The sequence below is a fragment of the Pocillopora damicornis genome, chromosome 8, assembly GCF_964200805.1.
Source record: "Pocillopora damicornis chromosome 8, jaPocDami1.2, whole genome shotgun sequence".
In the NCBI taxonomy this organism is placed as follows: Eukaryota; Metazoa; Cnidaria; class Anthozoa; order Scleractinia; family Pocilloporidae; genus Pocillopora; species Pocillopora damicornis.
In genome coordinates, this window is record NC_142677.1 from 2,708,181 (window position 1) to 2,723,292 (window position 15,112).

Genomic DNA, 15,112 nt, shown 5'->3' on the forward strand with positions numbered 1-15,112 from the left:
ATAAACGCATAATAGAGCGAAAAAAAACCACACAATATCAGGCAATCGATTTCCAGAGAGATCTCATAAACAAAAGTCGATTTATCCTGTGAAATGTAGCTTCCGAGCAGGCTGTCATTAGGGACCAGTCAGCCAAGAAGCCATTAGCGGTCAAGAAGGCTAGACCGAGGAGACGTCGATTAAAAAAATGAATTTCTATCTTTAGATGGCTGGATGTGTTACGACGCCACACCTGAACTTCAGTATAACGTATTTAATTAAGCAGCTTTGAGTTACAAATGGAAATTAAATTAATTTGCAGTCACAGACGACGCATGTTTTGGTGATTTCACGTTGTTGTTTTGCAAAGGTACAAAGCTATAAAACGCACGTGCTGAGCTTTTGTTCTACCCATTAGAACTTTTAATTTGCCACGTCCTCGTTGCTGTCGTCGTCGTGGTTCGCTTAAGGTCCTAAATGTTATTAGAGCTGCCGGACGCGCGTTTTAACGCCGCTGGAAGTCCGGGAGAGGTTTTGCCGGTGGTCAAACAGTACAAGACCTCATACTTTCGCGCGGGCGAGGAAATGCTCAGACCGAAGCGTTCATAATAAGAACCTACTCGTAGGCTTTGTGAAATGACTTCTTAACGGGAAATGGAACAAATAAACGCGCGAAGACGAAAATAGGCCCGGGAAGTGAGGCGAGTAGAGAGGGATCTGGTGATTGAGAACGTGATATGGACAGGCCTACGCAACTCCTTACAAGCCATTCTAGTATCACCTGCTCAAACGAAGATTTTTGGAATAGTGCCAACATCATTGAACGGAAGCCTCTTCCTACCCTGATCTGAAGTTTGTCTCCAGTATCTCTCTTGATGAAACAAAGTTTATAGGACCTTGGTGTCAAAAATTCTTCGCGTAAAGGATTCTGGCACCTTCAAATCTGGCTGAGTATAGCCTGGGGGAAAATCGAGTTTGATCTTCTGTTGAACGCCAGCGAAAAAGAGGAAATTTCAATTTTAGCCACCGACTCGCCTACACATCCCCGAGGACCGCCACCAAACGGAAAGAAACTAAAGGTGACCGGGCAAATGAGGTTTCCCTCGTCGTCCAAGAAGCGTCTGATCAAACGTGTCTTGGTCCTTCCAATGTTTCGGGTCATGAACATCCCTGAGGTCGAAATCACTTAGGAATTTTCTGGGATGTCTTAGTCTCTAAGTGTTGTGTCGCTGAGCACTCGATGAGGAAAAGTGACGAAGACGCGTGAGCTATTGCGCATGATCTCCATCGTGGTGGCTTTCAGCCGGATATGGTAAACTTCTTTTGTCCTGCAAACAAGGCTGATGGTTAAGGCGTATGACGTCATCCAACTCCCTGTGTATTTCAGCTGGGACATCTAGGAAGGACGCTAAATAAAGAAGTGACCAGATCAAAACTCTGTGCTTGTATTCGTCCCAGCAAGTAAGAGATCTGACAACGTGTACATGGCGAATGGTTCCTTCTTCGCACGTCTGTCTGTGTTCGTGGATGCAAGGCTAGAGAAGCTTCTTTGTTAGATCGTAGCCGAACTTTTAAGGCGTTTGTGAATGCTCAGCGGAAGATATTTCATGAATGAAAATGTATCGAGCCAACTTGTACAAAATGCATAGCTAGTCTCTTCAACCGGCTTGTCGAATTTCCTCAAGAACTCGTTCTCCTTAATGAAGTGTTTGTTAAAAAAACGAGAAGACAATGTTCTTTACTCATCGAAGAATACTCTTCGTTGGATTAGTAGGGACACCTTATGACTCGCTTAAGAAACCGAACAGGTCATCGACTTCACGTTGGGATTTTTCTTCCAGATTTTGCACGCCGCTTCCAATCATTCAAAGAGCTGAATGAGATATCTTTCGTAACAGCTTCCAGCAACGGCCCATAGAATCGAACATTTTGTGTTCCAGCTAGTGAAGATGTTTCCTTTACGAACGAGGGCATCCCAAGATAACTCGATATCATATAATAACAAAAAATCTTTTACCTAGGCATGAAATCATGTAAAACTCACCGTATTGTCTTGCCAGGCTCCTGATGATCACGGGGTTGAACTCCTTCATCTCCAAGGTAAAGGGCACGCTTCAGGAGAAAGTGGTACTTTCGCTCAGACCAGTGGCGCATCACTGTAAGATACAGTAGACTTGAAATGATGAAGATAATCAGTGCTTTCCAAAGCATGGCAACAAGATTAATTCATGTAGCTGAAAGAGAAATAAAAATAAAGTGTCCGGTTAATTTTTTATGTTTATTTTTGTATGTTTGTCTTCTTTTCAGCTGTTATTCAGTGAAAAGAATTACTTTCCTTCAGTTCTCTAATATGAAATAATACTCCTTTACGAAGGCTATAATGTACTAACAGTTTGACTCATTTTACTTAAGTTTCCCGAGGAAGCCATTCTTTTTAAATGACAAGTTCTTGGAGTAATAAGGACAAGAGCTGCTTAAGAAATTATGAGAGTTGTTGAATCCCTCAGAGTCAAACCTTGGGCATGCGAAAGGGGATCAATTTGGCCGCCCGCGCGTCCATTTCCCGCGCAAAATTTCAAAGACAAGCATATGAGAAAAACGGAAAACAAACAAAACGCTTATAAAAACCTGCTAATGAAAAATGAGTGGAGAAAAGGAAAACTCAAGAATTATCGAAGACAAAGCTTAGTATTCAAATACAAGTATCCTGTTGATTTACCAGTCTGTTTTGTAAGAGGGTGAGAGGGTTTTTTCTCGCGATGCGAGATTACGTGCTTTTAATTTTGGTGACCGAAGAAAACACAAAACTAAAACCTTGTGAACTGTGAAAATTTTCTTTTTTCGTGGTACGAAAACCATAATTTTTTTAATCCGATTTTTCGTAATGCGTTACATCTACTTCTTGATGACCGCGATGTGTGGTTCTTTGCACTCGAGCGAGAAACTTGGCTCTGACAGCCTGAAAGGACGCCACCCAGTCTATACGACGTTAATACATGCGTGCTCGTTTGAATTCTGTTTATTACCTACTTTCCTGCGTGTACAAGGGTTTGAAGACATGATAACATTTTTGTAAGGCTCTTTAATTTTGATAATAATCCGGAAAAATTCAAAAGCATCAAACTGAAAGTAACGATCAACCAACATGCCACCGTTGATAGTGCTTTGCGCATTCGTGTCACGTACCATCTTAACGCGTTTCTTGGCAGCTTCGAATTGATCGACGCATTACCAATATGAATTTCAACCATCTCGTAGCGTAAAAATTTGCTCCCGCGAAGCACAAATCACAGCAATTCGCGAAACCCAAGCCAGCAAGATTTTTGAGCTAGTCGGTACAGAGTAGATGAATGGAAAATATCATTATGTAAGATTTGCCTCCAAGGTCAAACATAATTCGCGAATGTGAATTTTTCCATGAGAGACTGCTCCTCTGGAAATTTGAAAATTAAATCAAACGAACAGACAAAGTTATCCAAAATACCTTGACCTGAAGATCTTTAAACACAAGAGCGTACTGTAGTGAAGTAGTGTAGGGTGGGGGAAGGGGGGTTCCTTACCTCGATGAGTCAAAAAAGTTTAAAACTGAATTGGGGAAGCGGTCAATCTCTACTTGCGCTGACTTCGATAAGTTTCTTTCGCAAATGTGCCGACTGACATCCTTGGAAAACGCCGTGGAAAGCATGAGACAAATGTGAATGCGAGAGGAACGTTTTAGATCTGTCTTCAGGTGATATCCAAGACTTCTTTTAAAATAGGGTGAAATTAACTATACTGGCTGATGTAATTTGAGGCAGAATTCTATAGTCAGAGTGTCGGTCATATATAATGCTGCTGCCACAATGAACAAACTTCTAAAAAGTTCCTTGATGTTACTGTTCAACAAAAGACAAATTCTGTAGCCTGAGAACTGTCAACAGCTGTCTGTATTGCTTACCTGCACTGTGGGAATTTTATCCAGATTAATGATACGTTGTGAAGTTCGGTAAGCCTTTTATTTTTAGCAAGTTTGACCTGTTTTAAGAAGTGGTGTGAATGGAAGGGGAGGTTGAGGGTCCTAGGAGCTTTTATATTATATTGAGTTATTACCTTAAAAACAATATTTAAATTCTGAGCATGATTTTCGGCATAATGCCATTTTTTTCGGGGGTGACGCTCTAAACCATAATGCTCAAGCTTTCGAGGATAATATAGATGACCCCAGTTCTTGCGACTATCGTGTCAAAAATTTGCATTTCAGCACGCGTGATAGTGCACATGCTTCTTCTTATCAGCTAATCATAACCGACAATTTATCATTATTAAATAAAATTCTGAGAGAGACTGCACTTCTAAGAACTTGAGTTTCACCGTCATAATAACTTGAAATCCATACACTTATGTCGATTCCGACAGAAGTTACGTAATTTCAAATCCTTCCATCAATTTGGCGTCAACTTAAATAAGTTTAGAGAGCATATTTAGAGATCAATAATAATCATGTCAGATTTCAGATACAAATTCACTCACCTCGTAGTTAAAAAAGGATAGCATATAGTATCGCGGCGAACAGATGCGTGTTGAATGCTCGCTCGAGTTTACTCGATCGGTCCCTGATCACTTGCTCAGTGCACGGATTCAAGAATCTGTTTACAGCTGTTGTTTACCAGCAAATGACAAGTCTCTTATGAACAACGGTATGTTAACCACGTGATTATCTGGATAAATGTGATTTCCCTTTCTGATAAAATTAGGATGACACGTGAACAAGAGTGAGGTTACCACGTGGGCATGTGTAATTCGCAATCTGATTGCGTTGCATCATGGTCGTAAAAGAAAAAATGAAGTCATTTGCATCCTGTTGCGGTCGAGTGAACATCTTTGGTGGCAGCGAGAATAGCATCAATATGTAAGAGGGATGTTGCCGTTCCTTTGAAAGTTGTAAAAGCGTACGCGTCGACAGGCCTGTGCGACTCCCGCCATTCCTCCGTGTCGAATTCGTCCTTAGGAGGCAACTGACGAGAATCAGGAAGAATCTAATCTGCAGTCTGCCTTAGAAAGAAAATTACACAAATGGAAGCAGTTACACACAGACGATGGCAGTAAGAATAATATCAAAGTTAGAAATTACATTCCCAGACGCGAGTTACTTGACAGGGAATCAACCCTTGACATTCAAACACATAACAAAGAGACATACACCTCCTAATACACAAAGCTCTTTTTCGTGTTAGGGGTAAATGAAGATTCTTGAAAGGAGAAGCGCCTCCTAAGAACGAATTCATCAAGCTCCATGTTTGATAAAAACGTACAGAGTTTCAAAATACGCTTAAAGAATAGAAGATACCCAAATGAAGTTTTGAGAAACGTATCTCTGGAGTTATTTTCTATAGTAGAGAAAGGTTACTTAAAACGGTATAATTTTAACGGAATGTTCAGTTAAAATCTGCCACGTAAAATGGAGTCTGGAAGCGCATTCAAATCTGGCTGGGTTGATCCTTCTGAAAAAGGCCAGCTAAAAAGAGGAAATTTGAATTTTAGCCGACAACTGGCCTATACATCCCCGAGGACCGGCACTAAACGGAATGGAACCAAAGGTAACTGTGTAAACGAAGTTTCCGTCGTCGTCCAAGAACTGCGTTAAGTCAAACGTGTCTAGGTCTTTCCAATGTTTTGGGTCTTGATGAACAACAAGGAGGTCGAAAATCACTTGAGAATTTTCTGGGACGTCGTACCTTCCAAGTGTTGTGTCGCTGAACACTCGATGAGGCCGAGTGGCGTAAACCCGAGAGCTATGGCGCGATATCTCCATCGTGGTGGTCTCTAGATATGGTAAACTGCCTTTGTCCTGCAAGCGAGGCTGACAGTTAGAGTCTATGACGTCATCCAGCTGACTATGTATCTTCCCTTGGACATCTAAGAAGGAGGTTAGACACGTCACGCGCCACTCGGTCAGGTTGATGAATGAACGGCAAAGCCTTCACGATTCTCAATACAAGTTGTTTGTAGGAGCTTTCTCGAATTAGGGCGGCTAAAACACTAAACAATCCGTATCGCTGACACACAGTGAGGTTCAAACTTTCCTAGACGGGGAAGAAAACCAATATACTAAAAGAAAAACCGAAAGTTACGTATTCAGTGGCTTTGGTGTTAGCATTTCTCTCGTCTGAGAATGAAAATCGACAACTGGAAGATTTGCCACTAGCCGATTTTGGCCGTGTACCTGAAAGACTTCTTCTGTCGGTAAGGACAAATAAGAATTTTGTAAATTGAAAATTACGACCATTGCTGTTCTTGTAATCATCATTCAACGCACTTTTGCATCTTAGGAGTTAGCGCCAACGCACTCTACGATTGTTATTCGGGGTTTGTCGATTCATTTCTTTTCATTCGTAAATGAAGTCGGCTTTTCTTCTCAATAAAGGGCTATTGTATTTATATGATAAACAAAATAGTACATGGTTGCTTGTAGATATGGAATTTCTCTTCTCGTGTTCAACTTGACATCTCACTCGTCGCTGTGCTCACTCGTGAGCTTTCGAGTTAAACACTCGAAGAGAAATTCCATATCTACGCGCACCAATGTATTATTCTCTATTTATCAACTGAGTTGAAAACGCAAATTTGCCACCGTAGAGAGTTGAACGGTTGACGTTTCGAGCGTTGGCTCTTGGTCAGAGCGAATGACGCAGGGCTAACGCTCGAAACGTCAGCCTTCAATCTCTTTACGGTAGCCAGTTTACGTTTTCAACTAAGTTGATAACACTAAATTACCCTGTCACATCAAAGATGTCGGGATATTTCCGAAGACGTAACGAATAAGTGATACAGTGTCCCTTGGAAGGTCGTGTTCAGTTCCCAAAACGCGTAACACTTGCATGAACAAGAAGGCGATCAACTTGAGGATGGGAGACCTTTTATTGCAGTTGAGATTAACAAATCAAATTTCAGGAACCCTGGCGTCGCATTCATAACAGTTCTCTTCGCTAAAGGACACGGTTTAAGAAATAAGGAATTGGCGTTTTCATGATTTCAATAGTATGAATTGTCCTAAACTTGAACTGTATCATAAAAATACAAAGTCACAATAATGACTTTGAATTAAACTTGGCTCTTGAATTTCCCTCGGATCTAGTCTTTGTAAGAATCAAACAACTTGGAAAATGTAAAACGTCCATTCCCTTCCCCCCCCCCCCGCCCTTGAAATTTTACATGCAGTTAGAATGCGAAAAAAATGCCAAGTGTTCAATTGATTTATCGCAATTTTGCTATCACCGTTTATGTTGCTATCGCCAGTTACAAGCTGAGCCAAAGTTGCATTTCATTGTCTCTCAGTCACAGACAGTTTATAGGGACTGGGTGTCAAGACACCCCGTGGTATCGGGTCCACTGGCGGTTCCAAATCTGGCTGGGAGGAGTCTGGGGGAAACTCAAATTTAAAACGCTGAAGAAGGCCAGCTAGAAATAAAAACGACTCTATTCTAGCCAAGGACTGACCCACACAACCACGAGGACCGCCACCAAATGGAATGAAACTGAGGGTGGCCGGGCAAATGAAGTTGCCTTCCTCGTCCAAGAAACGCGTTGGGTCAAATGCGTCAGGCTCCTTCCAATGTTACGGGTCGTGATGAATAGCTCTGAGGTCGAAAATCACTTGAGAATTTTCTGGAATGTCGTGATTTCCAAGGGTTGTGTCGCTTCGCACCCGATGAGGGATGCTAACATGGGCAAAAGAGCTATGACGTATGATCTCCGAGATGGTGGCCTCCAAATATGGCAAACTGCCTCTATCTTGCAAGCGAGGTAGACGGTCGCGGCCTATGACGTCATCGAGCTGCTGATGTATCTTCGCTTGGACATCTGGGAAGGACGCCAAATAAAGAAGAGACCAGGTCAAAAACTCTGTGCTTGTGTCTGAGCCAGCGATAGCAAGATCTGACAGCGTTTCCATAATCAAAGTTTCATTCAACATGCCTCTCACTTTGGAATCTTCCCGTTCCGCCTGGTACTTTGCCTTAAAAAGGGCATCTGTGATGTCCCGGATGACACCCTCTTCATACGTCTGTTTGTGCTTTAGGACGAAAGGCCAGAGAAGTTTTTTTTTCAGGCTGTAGGCACTTTGAATGCGTTTATGAATGCTCAGCGGAAGATATTTCATGAAAGGAAACATGTCAAGCAACGTACCAACTCCTTGAAGACGCATGTAATCTTCGTTCAACTTTTGGAATTCTTCCACATGCTCGTCCTCCGCCGTGAACCGCGTGTCAAAAAGGCACGAAAATATCACATTTGTCACTCCGTGGGCGAGACGTTTCTTTGGATTGAAAGGGACACCTTGTGACTCTCTTAGATGAAGGCATATATCAGCCACCTCACGTTGAACTTTTTCCTCCAGGTTTTGCACACCGCTTCCAAACATTCGAAGAGCTGAATGGGTGACTTTTCGTAACAGCTTCCAGCGCGGTCCATAATCACTGAAAACGATGGATGCTCCATCTGGTTGTAGGCCTTCATTGATAAAAAATTTTGCCCTTCCTGCGAATATGTTTCCTCTGCGAATAAGGGCATCCCACGCCAACTCAATATCAGTAACAAAAAACATCTTCTGCCTCATTACTGTCATCATGTAAATCTTACCATATTGTCTCGCGAACTTTTGCATGGTCACGTGGTTGAATTTTGCCATGTCTAGCAGGTTACCGATCAGAGGTAACCGGCGCGGTCCTGGAGGAAAGCAGTACTTTCGTTTTGACCAGCGGCTCACCGCAAAAAGATACACCACACTGGAAATTGCAATGAGAATCAATGCTTCCCAATACATGTCAGTGGTATTATTTCAGCTGAAATTGAAAGATTTTCAAAATTTTCAAATCACAGAGCGGTAGAAGAGAAGTATAAAAGTACAGTCGACTCTTGCCCTGCAGACACCCCGCCACTGCGGATAAGAGCCAGACCCCCGGCGAAACGCTCAAAGAAATGACTGAAACAACTCCCGTTATTACGGACTCTCCTCATTACAAAAATGCAGACACTTTCATGCCACCCCAGTCGTGAAATTTCACTTATTTTTTTCTCGTTATAGATCATTCTTGCTCATTCCTTGTTTCGGTAAAAACAAGTCGAGTTAATTTTCCCAGGTAAACGATGTGTCTAGATGTCCTGCAGCCAGACAGGTTTTTGACAAGACTCCATATCCGGTAGTCGAAAATATTTAGTTATTTCAAGTCATACTATCAAATACATTTTAAGATAGCTGGACGCGCTACGATTTCCACCGCAGAACTTTGCATAAGCTCAGCTCTTTGTGTTCATTAAGACTGACTTAGTTTCTAAATCAGTGACTTAGAGGCTTGTTGCAAGCTCATAAATACTCCGTGTTCGGCAGTCGACAGTTTTCCTCAATTTCAAGTTTTACTGCGCAATTAAGTTCGAATTATAATACGCAAGACCGTTTTGTTTACGTCGCTAATAAATTCACGATTCACTTGTTGTTTTCACAAATGTAAATCGGGTACAACTGTTTGCCGCAAGCTTCCAGACACGAACAAACAAAACAATTTCCGTGTCCGGCAGTCGAATGTTTTCCTCAATTTTAAGCTTTCCTCTCGACAGACTCGAAACACACCGTATTGGGCAATGCTATTATTGCTTACGTTGATAATAAATTTGCGATTGCCGCTTTTCAGTATTACGAATGTAAATAGTAATTACTTCAGGACACGATTTCACAAATACTCCGAGTCCAGTTGTCAAATGTTTTCCTCGAAAGTAAGTGATTTAAACTATTCCATACTATGTAATTGATTTATTATTACCATTGAAATGTACGAGATTTTCTATTTTTGAAAGCGTTTATCGCTATTTCGCAGAGACAAATTTCGTCGTTGGCGTATATTTGACTCCATTGGAGACCTTTAGAGCGTAACTTGGTACTAAATGTCATATAATGCAACAATTAAGTGACAATTTTCATCATGCTTACCTTTCACGGAGACTTAATGGCTGAATTGGAAACAAAAAGTCTCGCTTTGGGCTGCTTTCGCACAGTCTGGAACGATTGAGCGCAAAGTACTAACAATTTTATACGCGAGACATGTATCAATCACGCATTGGTCATGTCGTTCACCGCTGGGAATAAATAAGAACGTTATTGTTTCCCTGGCCTCGCAGCGCAAACGGGTCACGACGGGCACATGCAACGAATTCTACCTCTCCCTAATCCTCATAATAAGTGTCCGCCGTGTGATAACAAACGGCTTGACGCAACACCAGGCCCAACACTGATTCAGGGGTCGCGGTTGCGCGACGGAACACTTACGTAATGATCTAGATAATAACTGCTAAGGACACCTACCGATTAGTAGAGAGCCAAAAGGTGAGGTATACCGTCTTTACTCTTTTTATAACCATAAACAACATTATCTCTGCTGAGAATAACTGCAAGGGTCATTGACTGACCATGAGGACGAACAATGAACTGTTTACGTGCACTCTGCGGTGACAAGACCAAGTTTCGCTCATCGCCGCTAAACGATGTCAATATTTTTTGACGATCTGGGGTTGAACTTTCCCCCCATAACCTTCGAAAAAAATAGATATTAGCCAAAAGAAATCATGAATATTTGGCCACAAAGCTTAAAGAAATGTGGATGGTTAATCACGGTTGTGGTTATTCTTCTCTATATATGTAGTCGTGACTAATGATCGCGTGTCGTTGCTAAAGCAAATCAGGCGTTTTGAAGATCGAACTAAGTGGCTCTATGGGAAAGTGATGCGAAATAGTAATCACTCGTAATACTAAAGCAAATACTTTGATCTCATGAAAGAGCACATTTTATTTTTTGATGCGAATTGATGCTAAAATTCTAGTTACTATTGAGGACGTGACTTGTTAGAGCCGAGATTCCATTCCTTCTTCTACTCGAACGGTTTACGTCATTAGTGATCCATGGTAAATTGCTCCACTCAGGGGTAAAGCTAACCTCTCCCCCCACCCTCCCCCGCAGAGTAGAGAAAAACTGCAAGACTGTAAAGCATTGAACGCATCAGATAATCAAACAATGCGCAAACAGGAACTTATGCGATCGATTTAATGAAAAAAGAATTTAATAGGACCCTGGAATGAGTCTGACACGAACGTGTTCATTCTAATTTTGTATTGCGTGACGGATATCATGCGTTACGGTATTATGCTATCATGTCATTTGATCGTTTCGTTTCAAATTTGATTGACAGCCTTAGCCACGCCTTTTGTTCTGGTATATGTTTTTCGACGATCTATGAAATAAAATGTTTGAACGAAACTTTGGCCTTTGTACGAATTATCACATGCTGCATTGAAGAAGAAACCCTCCAGTTCATAGCTGGCTGAGTAAAAAAAATTAAACGATAACATTTTATACTTAAAATAAAGGAACGATAATAGCTGCGAATAGAAAAGGTAAACCGAGACTGTAAAAGAAAAAGTCAGGTCCTACGCGCGCGCTTGTACCAATGCATACTTACTCTGTTGTATGTTAGTCCCAACAAAACTCAAGTAGATCTTTCTTCACTATTGTATGCTTTTGTTCTCATTTGTCTTGCAGTTCCAACATGATCTTGGAAGCCGTTATCTCCATTTTTCTCCTCTCATTGGGGTGGTGGTTCTTTCTTGCCCCTGCGACGCCCAAAAATCTTCCCCCGGGTCCCCGTCCGTACCCTGTGATAGGCAATTTGACTCAGTTGGTAGGAAAACCGATTCACTTGGCCGTGACTGACCTCGCAAAGGAATATGGGAAGATCCTCACGCTATACTTACCGGGAGGTCAGCGGTGTATCCTAATAAATTCCGTAGACCTAGCCCGTGAGGCCTTGCTGACCAAGAAGGATGATTTCGCTGGGAGGCCTCGAACATTCATCGGAGATTTTCTCACACGAGAAGCTAAGGACATTTTCTTTGCGGATTTCTCAAAAACCATGATTTTGCAACGGAAGCTGGTTCATTCTGCTCTACGCATGTACGGAAGCGGTCTCAAACAGCTAGAGGTGAGGATCTGCGATGAAGCAGGACGAATGTTAGATCGACTCTCCGCTCATCAAGGAAATGCGATCGATCCCAAAGATGACATCAGCCTAATGGTTTTAAACGTGATTTGCGCTGTTACTTATGGAGAAAGTTATGCACTCGACGACGATGAATTCCAGCGAATTATAAAGTATAACGATCACTTCATTCGCCTTTTCAAAGGTTTTAACATTCTCGAAATGCTTCCATGGCTGCGGTTTTTTCCAATTGAAGAAAGTCGAATCCTTAGAGAGGCAAAAGAATTAAGAGACGCAGTCTTAGATACCAAGTACCACGAACACAAAAAGAAGTTTGAAGAAAGTGCGAACAAAAAAGACATAAAAATCCAAGATTTGACCGATGCGCTCTTAAAAGCTTTTTACGAAGCGCAAGAAGAAGACGAAAAAATTTCGCAGGTACTGACGGAGGACCATTTGGTAATGATAATAAATGACGTATTCAACGCTGGCATTCAGTCCACTATAGCGACGTTGCTATGGTTACTAGCTTACATGGTTAATTACCCAGATATCCAATCGCGCGTCCATGCAGAATTGGATGATGTCATTGGTCGTGATCGAAAACCGCGACTCGAAGATCGAGGTCGTCTTCCTTATTTGGAAAGTACCGTGGCAGAAGTGCTGCGTATTGCAACCACCACCCCCTTATCGATCCCTCACAAGTCAACACGGAAGAGTTCCCTGGGGGGATATGACATCCCCAAGGATACAATGATGATGACAAATCTATGGGCGATTCATCACGATCCAAAGGAATGGGAAGATCCGGACGTGTTTAAACCCGAACGGTTTCTTGATGTTGAAGGAAACTTCTCGGTTTCAGGCCCCAATGGTTATCGAAGTTACCTGCCTTTCAGCGCCGGAAGAAGAGTGTGTTTAGGCGAGTCGCTGGCCAAGATAGAGCTGTTTCTAGTTACGTCCAGGCTTCTGCATCAGTTCAAGTTCGAGCCAGCACCAGAGGCACAGCTTCCCGAGCTTTCTGGTATCGTGGGAGTCGTGCTTGTTCCCGAATCTTACAAAATTTGCATAAAGAACCGGCACTAACTGACTTTGGTCAACCATGTTATAATACCTTGCCAATAGAACTGCAAGAACAAATTTCGCGTAACCTGGGTCATTGTAGCAAGAACTATTTGGTTTGTTTTTTTACTGGACCTTAATCACCGCTTTTAACAAAAGGCTTAGTGTTACGTTATATGTTCACGTTGAGGGCATAGAGTAATAATTTAACCCTCTACACCCTGACATTAGTATGTATATTATCCATGCAGTTTTTATACATGATACTGAAACATGGAGTCTTTGTTTAGCAATCAAGTGCTTCTTTTATTAGCGATAATCTCCTTCATTTATTACCTTAATGTTTGATTTAGCAGGGATATCGTAGGAAAAAAATTAGATGCTTGTAATTCTTAAAGGTTCATTGAAGTGTATCTTTTCTCTACATGTTTCTGATACTTTTGTACAGTGCAAACAAAGGTATCTATATCCACTTGGGTAAGATAAAGTAAGACACTCCTCTTGAAAAATACTTATACTGAACACAGTGCTATGTCTAGGGAGAGAGCATTCAGAACGCACTTGAAAAATACGAGTGTTGCAAAGACGAAACTCGAAATATAAAAAGCTTGGAAAAGAGTATGTCTCGTAGTAGATTCGTCAATAATTGTGAGAAGCTCATTATAAGCTCCTCCAGATTGCTTGGCTAAGGGTAAAATATGCCTTCTTATGTCTTGAATGTAACTGATATACTCCTTTTTATTTCGTGAAAGATCATCTAGAAGGCCTTGCACGTGATTAAGCTCTGCTTTCGAAAGGTCACGCAACAGATTCCACTGACTAATGAAGTAATGGGACAAGAATTTTTTGCTGTAAACCTCCCTCAGTTTGTTCACCATAAGTTCAAATAATGCGCCTAAGCGGCGATTGGCGAGGTCATGGTAATCAAGGCCGTTATCTGTCTCGGCAAGCCAAAGGAAAATTGTCTTTAAATAGTACGACGCTAAAATCTTTTTGTTTTCCAGTCTTGGTTTCAGATGTTTCTTGTAAGCATACCTCAACATGATGTAACACAGTTTTAAAGCGTGTTTGTCACTATGATACTGGAACAATATTCTCTCAGCTTTAGAGAATGAAAACCTCCAATCTAACTGGGAATTTTCAGAGGAACCTGATGGCTTGTATACCAAATGACAGCCACCTTTAGCAATTTTTTGTATCATTCCAGTGCTTAGAAGCCGGAAATCTCTGCTTTCTCGATTCAGCCATTCTACTGCGCTCCGAGGCCAACCAGAGAAACTCAAGGCGACAGCAACATCAATGACTCCCATGTAACCATACCTTTGTGCATGAATTTCTTTTGCTCTCAGTGTTATAGCCGGTTCATTCTGTATGACGTCGAAGTCGCCATCGTTAAAATTCTCTTGCGTGACTCGAAGGAAATGACTGTAAATTGCACTTGCACTTACAAATTGCTGATTTGCTTTCTTCAAAACTTGGAATAATTCTGATCGCGAGTTTTTTATCCGTTGTACCATTTCTTGCATTTGCACCCACACAAACCCAACAGGAGTACGGCTAACGTCAATGTCGTCTTCGCTAACACTCAGAATCTTTGGTGAAACCATTACATCGATGTCTTGTTCGCTTCCTGTCACATCCACTGAGAAGAAGCCATAGCCCTCCATAACGCTACCACATTTCTCGATTGAGTATAAATCGTCATCTTTTCCCATCACAGATGGAAGTAAGTCGAGATCCTCTCGGTAAAGATGCGATGCCAGTTGCTTTTGAATGAATTCATCGACTTTATAAGCCTTTCTGAGGCGGCTGTTCAAGGGATGTTCTGTAAATCGCTTGTAGGCGAGCAACGCAATAAAGATGCATGCTCCACTGAACACAGACACATTTAAAACGTCAGTAAAGCTCAGGCGACGAACAGGTGTCCCGTTCATGTCGAAGTTCTTGACATTATTTTCTCTTGTCGAGAAACACTAAGGAACATTCACAAGATACTCTTGACGTACAGCTCTTACTTTCACTTCGGCTATGTTTATGCTATAAACCCGCAGTGGCCTGGGACTACTTCATA

The 15,112-nt window shown here is 41.8% G+C and overlaps 3 protein-coding genes across 4 annotated transcripts; 1 reads left to right on the top strand and 2 right to left on the bottom strand.

The window, feature by feature from the left end:
- Positions 1-6,857: 6,857 nt before the first annotated feature.
- Positions 6,858-10,240, bottom strand: LOC113680562 (steroid 17-alpha-hydroxylase/17,20 lyase). The gene is made up of 2 exons (XM_027197604.2): positions 9,941-10,240; positions 6,858-8,798 (listed from the first exon to the last, which is right to left on the bottom strand). Exon 2 carries the CDS (start codon positions 8,777-8,779, stop codon positions 7,574-7,576), a length of 1,206 nt encoding a protein of 401 aa, XP_027053405.2. The 5' UTR covers positions 8,780-8,798; positions 9,941-10,240; the 3' UTR covers positions 6,858-7,573.
- LOC113680561 (steroid 17-alpha-hydroxylase/17,20 lyase) lies at positions 9,637-13,662 on the top strand. Of its 2 annotated transcripts, none has more exons than XM_089180020.1 (2): positions 9,637-9,726; positions 11,544-13,662. In XM_089180020.1, the coding sequence occupies exon 2, from the start codon at positions 11,551-11,553 to the stop codon at positions 13,063-13,065; it is 1,515 nt and encodes a 504-aa protein (XP_089036146.1). In that variant the 5' UTR covers positions 9,637-9,726; positions 11,544-11,550; the 3' UTR covers positions 13,066-13,662. The 2 variants fall into 2 exon arrangements, with proteins under 2 accessions (XP_089036146.1, XP_027053404.2); XM_027197603.2 differs by lacking the exon at positions 9,637-9,726 and adding an exon at positions 10,125-10,333.
- LOC113680563 (cyclic GMP-AMP synthase-like receptor) lies at positions 13,323-15,088 on the bottom strand. The gene has a single exon (XM_027197605.2). The coding sequence runs from the start codon at positions 14,973-14,975 to the stop codon at positions 13,554-13,556; it is 1,422 nt and encodes a 473-aa protein (XP_027053406.2). The 5' UTR covers positions 14,976-15,088; the 3' UTR covers positions 13,323-13,553.
- Positions 15,089-15,112: the final 24 nt, after the last annotated feature.